The 13,377-nt window shown below is 43.2% G+C and overlaps 1 protein-coding gene across 1 annotated transcript in view; it reads right to left on the bottom strand.

The window, feature by feature from the left end:
• The window catches only part of ATP8A2 (ATPase phospholipid transporting 8A2), a 302,037-nt gene that overhangs the window by 128,279 nt on the left and 160,381 nt on the right, over positions 1-13,377 (bottom strand). The window contains exons 26-27 of the mRNA XM_088522215.1: positions 9,518-9,701; positions 5,620-5,730 (exon numbers count right to left, since the gene is read on the bottom strand). Coding sequence (XP_088378341.1) covers positions 5,620-5,730; positions 9,518-9,701 — 295 coding nt within the window. The remainder of the gene's footprint in view (positions 1-5,619; positions 5,731-9,517; positions 9,702-13,377) is intronic.

Here is a 13,377-nt window from a genome sequence, read left to right as displayed (position 1 = left end):
TGATTCTATGATTCTATGGAAGTTAGCCCAAGAGGCAGTGCCGAGTCCCACGTGTTTTGCTTCCCAGGCTGTGCCGCTACCGCGAGCCGTTACTGTGCTCTGCAGCTCCTGGAGCTCAGCTCTGACTTCCACAGACATTTTGCACCTTCTAAACTGAGGGACTTCTTCCAAATTGGAGAACTTGGATTCCTTTCTTACTTGTTTCAAAAACACACACTCTCCTTGACTCTGGATAGAATTCAGTTGTCTAACCACGACACGCGAGTCCTGGAAGTGCTGCTGCTGCAGCCAGGTGAAGGCCTCCTGCAGGTCCTGTGCCTGGGACACCTGCCAGCCCTGGCTGCCCCCGGGGACACAGCGGCCTTCACAAAGGCCACCGCAATGCAGATTACATCGGTTTCCTTCACCTGGTTAAGATCACACCTGATGTCTGTCTCAAAGGCACCAAATTCAGTTTTTGTGCATTTGCAAGCACATGTCCAACAAGAATAACTTACTTATTATGGGTACACACAAATTTGTGAGAACTCAGAAAAGCCAGATTTTCAAAGTACAAATAATCACATGCACAAACATATTTCTATTTTGTTTCATTATCATATAAAATTGTTATACACTTAACAGTAAATGTATACATGTACATGAAAGTAATGACTACTATGTATCCTTTGAATTATTTGAATAGGCAGCTGAGTAATTTGTACACACTGCTGCCTGTATTACTGTTATCCCTGTCAATAATATTACATCCAGATGTTTTTAATTTTAGTCTAACATGGGGGAAAAATATTACTCCGTTATCTCCTAACAAAGTTGCTTTTTATGACAACAGTTATTGCACTTCAGTCCTCAACTCATTCCAATAATCCCCATGCTCAACATTTTCTATTGCCTGCCCATACCCTCAGAACTGCAAAGCCAATTGGAAACAGAAGGCACAGGCATGTAGGTAAAAGTCTGATTATATAAGTCAAGGGATAAGTGTTGTAGCTGTATATTTTTAGTATCCTATCAGATGCACTCCATTCTGCAAGGCATTTGGATAAAAGGCCTAAAATTCCCATGACATCTTTCCATATTTTTAAGATACTTGTTGCATTTGACAGGAAAGCATGAAATCAAAACAAATCCAAATAAAAGAAGAAAAATGAAGAAGAAAAAAAACCCATATGTACAATGCAGCAGCATTTCCTATGTGCTTTCACATCTTGGTCGATCAGCCAGCCTGAAAGAGCAACCGCAAAAGCACGTGGAGGACTTCACACCAGTCACAGGCAGAGCCTTGCCAGACTCGCAGAATCATTGTGTGCCTAAAAGCATGTTTATCTGGGCATTAAGAAATTTACCTAGAGCTTGTGGGACTTGAAAACTGAGCTCCACAGGGAAAAAGAAATACATGATCCTGACGCTTTGTCCTGTGGTCCATTTCTCTTTAGCACTGATATTGCTGTTAAATAAAAACTGCTTTTCAGCCTCCAAGCAGCTGCAGTTTTCAAATCCAGCCTTACAATTTATTTCTGGATATTTATGGCAGAAAAGAAAACAACGCAGTGCAAGTTGTGCACAGCATATCCTCTCCCTCCTACTTGCCACTCATCTCGGCTTCAGTCAGGGGGTCTCCTGGCCCAGCACTGCCAGAACTTGAAACAGGGACCATATTTTTTTCCTTTTTTAAAACTTATTCTTCAATATATAACACAAATGGTGCTTCACACCCAAGTAGGTCTCAGATAAACATCATGCTCCAGTGAAGTGCTGAACTGTTATTTTCCCTTGCACATCGTGTGTTGACCAGAAACGCTACCGTTTGCACAGAACCATTCCCAAACGCCTTGAACTCCTACCTGATATTTCTGGTATCTCCTTTGATCTTGCTGTGTTCCTTGTTCTCCAAGCATGACATGAAAACAGCATTCCTATATTCTTTTACATTTGAAATCAGCTATATTTCAAAGTTCTGATGTCCTCAGGACAACTTTATTTCATCTCCTGTGAAATATATCTGCTCAACAGATGTGAAACAGATCTTTTGTTTTTCTAGTCAGTTTAAAGCCAGCTGCAGAAGAATTGAACTGGGTGGTGTTTTATAATGGTGCTCAGATATTTTTCTGCAGTGTTTGAAAGGCAACACTGCATTTCTGACCTCCTGTTTTGGGACGATCCTGAAAGTTGGGCACTCCACAATAGTAGCTTTAGTGCCTGCTGCAGCCAGAGGCGCAAAAGACAGGAACAAAATCCAAAGAGAGGGGGTTTTATTTGTAGCTCATCCCTGCAGCTATTTTCATGATTTTCTAAGTAGATTCCCTTACCATTGCTAAGACGCACCCAGAAGCCCCAAGCAGAGTGGGAAATATAAATCCTGCACTGCTAGGAAAGCAAAGAGCAAAGGATTCTCCTCATTTATCACTGTTTAATTAACTCCAGTTTACTTCCTCTTCTGGTAAGTGCACATCCCTGCGATTCTCACGTCTAGATATTCTGTGTGATGAAACTTCAGCCCCATCTCATTTCTACTCTGTGATATTTGCAAAGAATCAGAGAAAATTTATGATGGGCCCCAGTGCTTCAGTGCAGCAAAACTGATTTACATAGGGCTTGCTACAGATACTCCTCAGGTGCGGAATAAAACAGATACAGCAACAAAGGTATAACTGACAGTGCGTCGTATTGACCGAGGTGCTTTTTTGATTCAGCTCTATAAATATTTACTCAGCACAACCTTTCAGAAGATTAGCTTAGAATGTAGTGCAGGTTCAAATCCTGGTTTCATGATGATGTTAAAAGAATATTCCCAGCGTACCACATATCCAAGCAGGAAGTACAGGTAAACATTAAGCTTGTGCCCAGCTTTGGGAAACTATCAGGAAGTTTCTCTAGGCCCTACGGCTGGGCAGCCAGTTGCACCAGTTGCACGAGCTGAAGGATTTCCTCCTCGTGGAGCCCCCCTATTTCCTGAGCATTGCTCCATGCCACAAACGGATCAGCACCCCGGAGCCTCACGGCACACACACAAAATAACTTGGCTTTCTCTGTGTCAAGCTAGAAAGGGAATTGGAGACCTCTTCCCCCTCTCCCCGAAGCCTCCAGGATACCGAAACTGGTGTCTCTTCAGCTTCCAGATCAATTTAGCCAGTTCTGTGTAGCTTTACAGAGGAAAAGTTCCTTAGGCCACTAATGAAACAAAGTCACCGTGGAAGCTAAAAACAACTTGAGCTCTGCTGTGTTCATTAGTGCCGGTCTAAAACTCCTTCTCTTGGTTACTGCATCCCTTTAAAGTTTTAAACTTGCTCCCACCTGCCCTGAGCCAGTCACCCCTCCTGCCAGGTCCTGGCCTGCACAGGGGGGACACAGAGGGACACCTAGGATGGAGGGTCGCAGCTACCCCAACTGCCCGCAGAGCTTCGGTGTTAATGGAAAGGACTCCCACACTTACTCATGGAAGTAAAACAACATAAGGCTCCTTTGCAACAGGACAACATGCAGAAAGAGCCAAGCACAGGGTAACATGGCCAAGAAGAGAGAAAAGAAAGGGAAAACCTGACCTCACCTTCTGGTTTTGTGCATCACCTAGTGACATCTGGCTAAAATAATTCCTCCCTGCAACGAGGGACGATTAAACTACATGGGACTGAAGGTACCAGATTTCTTCATCTGTCTTCAGTTCCTTCCACAACTTCTCACATGAGAGGGTTTAATTTTGTCATACAATATTTGATATAGAACTATGGTCTGCAAGTACATTAAATGAAGCAAAGCCACACTATGCAATAACATATGAGAAGAAGGGCTTCCAAAACTCATGCTCAAAGTGCAAATGAATCCAAAAAGGAAAAAGGAAAATGGCAACCATGAAGTGGCTAAGCATTTTCTGAACAATTGGGAAAAAAATAAAACCACATGAATTCCCATGCTCAATAAGAGCCCTCTGACAAGGCCTTTCTACATTATTTATATTCCTCTTTCACAATAAGGAACACTATTGTCAGTTCGAACAACACTTAAAAACCTTTCCTGAAAACATAAACTACGCCAACCCAAATCAAGTTAAGCAACTGTTTCAGAAAGTTAAATATGAAACAAATCTTCATTATCACCATAAGTGTGATTGAATTTGTTTCAGAGCTATGAAAGCAACTTCTATACTAGGATAAATAAATGTGACGTGTCAGGAACATGGATTTTAAGTTTGTCCAGAACAATCTGGCTGATGAGATAGAACACCACAGAGATTTGCTTTACAATAAAGGGGGGATACATAAAATATAAAGAAAGCAACTCTCTGTTTTACTGTGCAAATGTAGAATTACTGCGGGATGGTACCAGCCTGCTGCCAACCACCGCTGCAAGACCTTGCCTTTATTTTAGTTGTATAGTTTAACTCTTCTGCAGTAAACAGACTGATCTGTATCAGAAATTGTAACCTCCAAAACTGCAGCTAATTCAGAAATAGTTAACAGGAAAAAAATGGAGCATATTAGTGGAGAATATCTATTCTCTGAGAGCCTAACACCATGCATAAAAGATGATCAGACCCTGAGGGAGTCAGGTATACACATTCTGACCATGGTATGATTTACTGAATAGTAAAATATTTCTTACTCGGTATTCTCCTATAATCTGCAGTAATTGTCTGACTAATTATAAGCGTTCTAATTTTCTTACCAGCCTCCTTCATGTCTGTATAATAGCAATAAAAATAGAAAAATATGTACATATACATAAGGACATATAAATCAAACAGAGCAACAATGCAGAATTTGCTGTACCGTTTGCTAGCTCACATGACCAATCTACTGAGTCCAATTTACTGATGTTTTCCAAACAGGCAAAGCACATATAAATACTGCTTCCTGGCTTTCCTAAGTTCAGACTATATCCTGAAGCACAGGGTTACACTCCCACCTGAGCAGACAGAAACACAGCATTCATAGCATCATTTGACCTCCTTTACAATCCACTTTCACTGTTTAACATCTTCAGGCAATGACTTTTTATAAAATACAAGAAATACTTTAGATATGAAATTGATCAGGATATTTGATTTATTACTAATTTCCCCAGTATTGGAGAGCAATAAAAAAGATTACAAAATGGCATCAAACAAAAAAATCTCCCTTTTTTAGAAAAAATACAAGGTCAAGTAATTACAGTTTCTAGTAAGCTACAGTATTGTTAACTGGAAAGTAACAGTAATAATGTTTTTCCCTTACTTATGAGTTATGAGTTCTTCCCAATTCTATTAAATGCCCTTTCAATTTAATTTTATTCTCACATTCAAGTATTATATATAAAAGCTTTATTTAGATTGGAAATGTTTCCATCACTAAAAAGAAGCTTTTAGTGCATTGAGATGATAAACACTCATCTCTGATACATCTCTCATCCAAGGCTTTACTGTACTGAAAGCCGAAGGTGAAGCTGCTCTTCAACAGTTTCCCTTTTGCAAACATTAAAGATTCAAGTGAACTAACTTAATTTGGAAAGGGAAATAGTTCTACATTGTTAAAAGTGAAACATGGGTCTCAGTCCCTTTAGTCCACCCCACATGGAGATTTTCCTGCTTTGTAGGATGAGTTGAGAATAAGCATTGCCAAAGCCCATGCATCCAGCTACTCTTACCTCAATAATATACAAAACCACATTCTTGTAGAAGCAATAGAGTATGCATTTCGTAACTCGATTGTAACTCCAAGCTCCATGGACCAACAACAGCTTTTCCAAGTAGGAAAACTGAAAGAAAAAATAAAAACAAGTGGTTCATATATGTAGAAATATTTTTTTAGAGTAATAAATAGGCCAAACATCAGATCAGCTATGAAAACTGTTCTCAAAAGTAGTAAATTGTTTAGCAGTGTGCACATGCAAAACTTGAACTTAAGACATTTACATCAAATATGTTTTTTCAAATATGTTTTTTCTACAGGAAAACCTTTGCATGCTTCTGCCATTTAAAGCTGGTGAAGGCCACTTAGAGAAAGTTTTCTATTATTATTACTATCCTGATAGAAAAAGGGGACAAGGTTAACATAATACAGCCTTCTGGATTAAATATAAAAGTGAACTGTTCATTTCAGGGGCAAACAAGATGTGTATGTCAGAGAGCTTATTAAGCTCAAGACATGAAGCTCTCCTTTAATTACCAGATTGCTTGTTTAATTCACAGAAGCGTTTTGAGCTGAAAGGAAATGCCCAAGACGGGGGACACTCCAGTGAGACAAGGACACAAGCAACCTTTTCCAGCAAAGGAACACTTACATTAACATTTGCACCCCACCAAATATGTAAGATCGTGCAAGTGTTATGCACAGTACTTAGAAACTCTAAAGAAAAAGAGTTATATATGTCAAAAAATGCCAAATAAATAAATCTGCAGTGCTTACAAAAACTGCTACCTTGTAATGCTCATTTAAACCAAAGATACAGCTCAGTTCTACTTCATTTTAATTCCGTAGAGTTTTGCAAGTGGATTCAACAGCCTTTCCTAGCAGCCCTCTTTGCAGTGCAGCCCAGGAAATCCATCATTTTCTAGGGCTGCCTTTGTGAGGGAGCCTCTCTGCAGCCCACAACATTCCTCTTCGGTCCAGTTGCAGACAGCTCAAACCGGGATTAGATTTACTGCTTGGCCTAGCCATACCTGAAGGGTTCTTGGACGAGACTCTTATTTGCTTTGCTTCTGTTTGCATGAAGCAACTTGATGGGAAAACTCGACTTCCGAATTTAGATTATATCTCGGTTATTTTAGCCAAATATTATTTGAAACTCTGGAAGCTGCAGTAATGAATTAGAGCTGTCATGAGATAGCTCTGCTCCTGTGATTGCTGGCCTTGGAAGCACTGAAGCACAAATCCTGTAAGACCAGGATTTCTGGCATGCATCGGCAACTCGGATGTGTCGGGATATGCCAGCAAGGAAGAGCAATGGAAAATAAAAGTGAACCAAGCTCCAGGGCTCAGTGTGTGGCCGGCCTGGCCGCAAGCAGGACTGCAAGTGAGACACTCACAAGGGAGCAGCCGCACTGCTGGGCACCTCGTGCCCCATCCGATAAGTGCGTGGCACAACTAGAGCTTCTCTCATGAAAATCCACTGGCAAAGGCAGCGCTGGCGTGGAGACCTCGCCACCCCCGTGCAGACAAGTCACCTCTGCCACCTCTCGGCGGTGACGCCTGTCACATCAGGCCCAGAGGAAGCGCTGGCCTCTCCGCCGAGCCCGAGGCCTCTCTCCCGTACGCAGGTCTCTAGGCCGCAGCCCTCTGCGCTTTGGCCAGGCAAATCCTACCACTCCCTGCGCTTTATTCGGTCCTCCCCGGAAAACGAGGGCACTACCCAAACGGCGAGGGAGCAACAGGACCCAAAGGCACCCAAAGTGCAAACTGGGCTTTCCCACAAACAAACCTGAAACGTGAACATTTGACTAAAAAAGAATTCTCCTTAGTTAAAAATAACACTCCCTAGATACCAACGCTCTCTGGGTTCAAATGATAATTCCTTTAAAAAAAAGTTACTGGTGTGTCTTTAAAGAGTTCATTTTTTCATTTGGAAATTCTCTTAATCATTGGATCATTGGGGCAATAATGTTTCAAGAGAAATGGATGATCCAAACAAAAGCTCGTTGCACCTGTGGAAGTTATTCAGCACAGACTCAGTGCAAGTTTCCTTTTTTATTTTTGTTTGTTTTATTCTTTGATTCCAACTGGAATCCTTAGTGAATCCTGGAATCCTATAGGGACTTACTGCTCCTGATGCTGCTGCACGGCAAGTATCATTTGAACCTGAGATGCTAAATTATACTGGTCATCTTAAATTACTCAATAAGAACACACTCTGCCTTCAAGGCATGGGTATACAGTAACATTTTAGTGGGGATTATATGCCTCACTCAAAGCAATGCACACCATAGAGATCAAGTTTTTCTTTTGCACACTTTTTGAACCATGCATTGCCACACACTATTAATTTCCAGCAAAGGAGAGGCTCCTTTGTCTCTTTTCTAACTAGTACGGAGATCTGCCAGTTAACTACACAGGGAAAAACAAGAAAAGTTCCATAGTGTTTTATTAATTTTTCCAAGTCAGAACCCCATGCTAGTGTTGCCAGCTTTTATTTCATATTAAATTAATATTACCCCTTGCTATTGCAGTAATTCCCAAATTGGAATCTAAACCAAGAGCAGCTTATTTCCCACATTCTAACATTAAATCAAAAACCATTTTTTTTTGTTGTTAAATCAAGAGTATCACATGAACATGAAGCAACTTCACCAGGTTTAATGTTATTGAAACAAATGCCAGAGAAATTAAATGTGTAGGGCCCTCAAGGTATAGAACTCACTGCTTATGTCTCCTTACTAAAGTGAAAGTAATAAGTGATCTGAGGAAGTCTCTAATTAAGGTATATTCAACCAAGTTGTACAGCAGAAACAATATGTAGTCTATGGAAGCTAATGAAAAAGTTACTGTAGAGTTTGTGGTCATGGCAGTTCCTATAATGCCATATATCTGGACCATACTAGTGTTCTTGGTGAAGGAGCCTAAACTCTTCAGTACGTGTTTCTTCAGGAAAGAGCCTGTTACTGAAGCCTGAAATCCCGCGTGCCCTGTGGTTGGGCAGAGCAGCCATGTAAACCTGGCACTCAGCTGCACAGCGGGGTTAGCGCAACGCGCAGTTACCCGCCCCAAGAGCAGGGGAATTCATGTCTTTCCAAAGCTTCACCCTTTACAGGAGCTACCAAAACAACATCAGTTCATTTCAATGGGCATCGCAAGTCTGCCTGCCTCCACCCTGGCGGAATGAAACATCCGCAGGCTGCTCGCACATCACAAGAGGCAGCGGAGCACATCGACGTCCTGCCACCTCCCATCTCAAGCTCAAAGACACACGCGTGGCACCTGAGATGCAAACAGTACTCAGAGCATGTCCAGCAGCTGAAGCGTCTCCTTTCTTTTTCAGGTCTCTTTTAATGTCTATATTCTGCATGTTGGCTGCTTTAATGGAACAAAGGAAAAAGGCTCTTTCCTCTTAGCTGAAGTAATCACTGCTGGATTTGATGGAATCGTTTGGGAACACTGAACCAACTCACACTCTAAATGACAGGCTGGAATGAAAATATTGGCCAGCTCTTTAGAACTTGATCTAATTTTCGGATATGCAAAGGGAGAACAGAACACCCGAAAATAAAATATTCCCAACAATTCAATACACTTTTACACACCTGTTTGCAATGCCTATTCATGGTAGGAGGGAAGAGATAAATGACACTGAGAAGAGCCTGAACATAAGCATCAGCAAGCACGCTCCTTGCTGCTTGCTGAAGGGCTGCCAGAAGCGAACTGACGCTCTGGGGCAGGACGAGGCTTTCCCCAGAGAGCACAGACTCCAACTGAGCACTCCAAACACATCCCAGCGATCGGATTTAGACACACGTCTCAAGAAAGCCAGCAGCAGCTCAGCCTCCTAGCTGAGCGCCGCACAGCGGCTCCCTGTCACTGAGACAGAGCAGTGACACTTCTGTGCCTCTGACCTGTGCGATGGCATAATCTGAGCAGTTGGTTGCCTGCATGCCCTCATTCCCACTGATTCCAACGCCAACATGAGCCGTCTGGATCATTCCCACGTCGTTGGCACCATCCCCAATGGCGAGTGTTATGGCATTGACATGTTTCTTGACCATGTCTACGATTTCAGACTTCTGTAGAGGAGACACTCTGGAAAGAAGAGAGAAACGTGTCATTTTTTTTTCACATGCTGAGTTACATATGCTGAGTCCTTTCAGGAAGGACAGCTGTAATATAGATTTAGAAATATTGAAAGAGCATCCAAACCTGTGCCAGATCATTTCAGAAAGAAAGCAGCATAAAAAATAAAATAAAATCACATTTTCATAGCGTAGGAGCAAATATTGATAAAATAGAAGCTTAAATAGACGTGAAAGGTTTTAAAACTTTCAACTCCTGTCTGATAGACTTTGACATATACCAGTGATATTATATGGTGAGCACTGGAAAGGAGAGTATCCTCTTCAACCACAATAATTTACAGATTAAGGATGCAGTTTTCCCTGTCTGCTGCTACAGTGCATCTCCATCCAGAGGAGGAGGATCGCCAACAGGTTCAGAGAATAATTCATTTTGAGGCATTCCTGATCTCCAGCGGCTTGGCAAAGCTCTCGTAGCCTTTCCTTCTCCCCTCCCTCGGTTTACTTGCAACCCACCTTTCCACCCTCACTCCAGCCTGGGATCACGGGCGCAGCTGGGACGAGAAGCAACACACTTTATCTCCCATTCTTGTTACAGGCTGGGGTAGCATCACCAATTTCAGCAATATTACTCAATTCTCCTACAAAAACACTGACTGTGACCCCCTAACATCTGTATTCTTATCAGGTTTTTTACAGTTACTTTAACCTGATCTTTCACTCATTTTACACCAGTTGCAATTTGACATAAATTCAAAAAGATGCAGTGGTCTAAAGCAAGGAGAAGTGGAAAAATACTCAGGACTAGGCAACCAAATTGGATGAGACACCCCAAATGCCTTTTATTCATGAAAAAGGTGGATCGGGTTACCAAATCACATGAGGTATTGTGGAAATACCCACAAGTAGATTAAATATTTCCATTCTAAGCCCATCTGTACAAACAACTTTAATTCCTTTCCCCATCAATTTTAGTCAAAGCACCAAAGCATTTTATATTCCCTTAAATAAAGCTTTAGACAAAACTTTTTGACATTTCAAGTCAGTCACATACACTCAACATAAAAAAAAAATATACATGTAAGTGATATCCAAAAGCTTTACTGTTAAAATAGGGAGAAGGTTGGGAAAGGAGGAGGGGGAAGAGATGGAGTTTTTTTACATGACATTTTTTTCCAGAGTCCACCTCCTATGGGAGCAACTTTCACAGCTTTTTAATACAGCTGGCCAGATTATTGCTGATCAAAATCCAGCAGGGCTGTCTTGCTCAGCCTTTTACTTTATGACCTTGATCTTGTTCATGCTGCCCACCTCTTAAGACCAGACTTGAGAAGTAGTTACGGAAAAAGCTGTCCTGTTCCTTAAAGTTGAAAAAAGAGGAAAAAGTAGAGCTGGCCATAAAACTGACTTAGTAACCACTGGATAGGTTTATTAAGCGCTCAGCTGGCAACGAAAGCAGCACTTTGCACTGCGGGGGCCTGGTGCAATGACCAACGCAGAGCGCCGACGCACGCGCCGACCCGTCGAGCTGCCCAGCACGCGCCAGCTCTGCACACAGTCTGCAGAGTCTGGCCTCTCGCACGCACCAGCTGTGTGTGTGCACAAATACACACATATATGAACATATCCGTGCGTACATATGCACTCACCACCACCCCGCACACACGCACGCTATCTCTACATAAAGAAATGCTAAATAACAGAGCACAGAATCAGCACGGGCTGCTAATTTAAGACACCAACAGCTCCAGAGAGACTCGGAGCTTCTTCCAGTGGGGTGGGAGCCGCGAGGGGCAGCCCCTGTCACCAGCCCCAGGGACCCCGGGGCACAGGGCAAACCCTTCGCAGCGACCCAACGTCACGCAGGGTTTCCTGGCAGCTGAGCACCACGCACACCCGCCGGCCTCCTCCTCAAGCAAAACGATCTCTCAAAAGTCCAGACCTGCTGAACCGCGTCGCCAAGCAAAGGGAAATTCCTGAAGTAATACGGAGTATGCTTTTACTGCCCCGGCCAGATAAAGCTGTCCACAAATAACACCCACAGCTGAAGCCTGATATTTATACACCCCTAATCAAAAAGCCCAAAGAAATCACAGAAAAAATAGTCTACATTTTTGGGTGTTTGAGCTAATAAAATGAAAGCAAAAATAAGATGAAAGATGGAAAAAAAAAGATAATGAAATGTTACTTCATTATAGATATTTATTAGAAATGGAAGTTTTATAGCAAGTGCCCTCTTCCTTGCCTTCCTCCCTTCCATGAAGCTCATCCTCAGACTCCAGAGATGTTTTGCTGCCCTCAGTGTGTGAGCTGGAAAACTCACAACTTGAGACGGCTCCTGATTTCCAGAGGGGCTTTACAAACCTCCCCCTGCCCCAGCCTCAGAACCTCCTGTGCTGCTGTGTTGGTACCTGGTACCAACGCACTGCACTGGCCGACACTGATCCAGAGCTGACCAGAGCCGTGGTTCATTTTCACACAGCGGATGGGCTGCCTGCACGAGTAACAGGAGGATTACAGCCCAGGGCACTGCTAACCTGAAGCTTCCCCCAGGTGATACCATGGAAGGGGGTGAGGAATAGCCAAGTTCACAAAGATGCTTGGACAAATGAGCAGTTCAAAGTAAACAGCACTCGGAAGGAACAAACTACTTTGGAGAAACATTTTGCAGTGCTGCACAACTCTTGGCAGTTCCCAGCTGGTGGAGCTGAGCTGCAGGGCTCACTGCAGCAGCGTGAGGGGTAAGTCCTGCTCACACGGTGCCCAAGACAAGCTACAAAGGCAGCAAAGTGCCGGGGTCATCAAAACCGCCGCTCGCTCATGGCTGGTTGTTCACCCATCAGCAGCCTACAGAGGTTCTTCACACAGAGGTTCTTCATGCGCAACTCGAAGAGCTCCCTGGGAACACTGATACATCCATTTATACACACAACATTTATACCTCCACTTCTCAGAAATATTTTTGCAAACAGAGATGATGAAGTTAGCCCAGACCGATGCTGTCTTTGAAGCACACCGCTGGTTTAAAAAAAAAAAAAAAAAAAAGAGAACGAAAAAAGCTGTGCTTCATATATCGCTGCTACAGTCACAGGATCAAGACTTTATATTTCTGCTTAAACTGTTTCTCTGGGAATCTGGATTTGGGCTGTTTAAGCTGCAGAGTGCCTGGGGTCAGGACCATGCCTTTAGAAAGTCTAGTCTTTTCATTCACTATTTGGCAGTACAAGATAAAACAGTACAAAACATACGATCACCATGGAGGGCACATAACGTTCAGTGCCTGCCAAACAACAGAGCTGCTGCTCACCCTGCCTGGGGAACCTCTTTATGTAGCCTTGCTCTTGGGACAGCAAAAACCGATACTGCAAAATGTAAGGGTCTCAAATTTGCCAAATCACTCTCAAAGCTGCTCAGTTTCAAGCTGCTTCTTGCTTCCCCAGGTCAATGTCGGAAGAAATTTCCATTCCACCTGGGACCACCAGTGCCCTCATGCTGCACTGGAGGGCAGAAGCATCCAGGAAAGGGGATGAGGCAGGGAGCCTTGCGAGGAAGCGGCAGAGAAACGCGGCCGGAGCCAGAGCCCCACGGAGCAGCCAGGTCCCCGACTGCTGGGAACTCACCGCGATCCCCGAGGAAACGGCGCGGCTGCAGGGACGCTGCAGGGAACGTGCGCTGCGACGCTGCTC

This window comes from Tinamus guttatus, unplaced genomic scaffold (genome assembly GCF_059628265.1).
Source record: "Tinamus guttatus ecotype Peru unplaced genomic scaffold, ASM5962826v1 Tinamus_guttatus_pri_ptg000150l, whole genome shotgun sequence".
Classification (NCBI taxonomy): domain Eukaryota; kingdom Metazoa; phylum Chordata; class Aves; order Tinamiformes; family Tinamidae; genus Tinamus; species Tinamus guttatus.
This window is presented reverse-complemented; position numbering and strand designations above follow the sequence as displayed.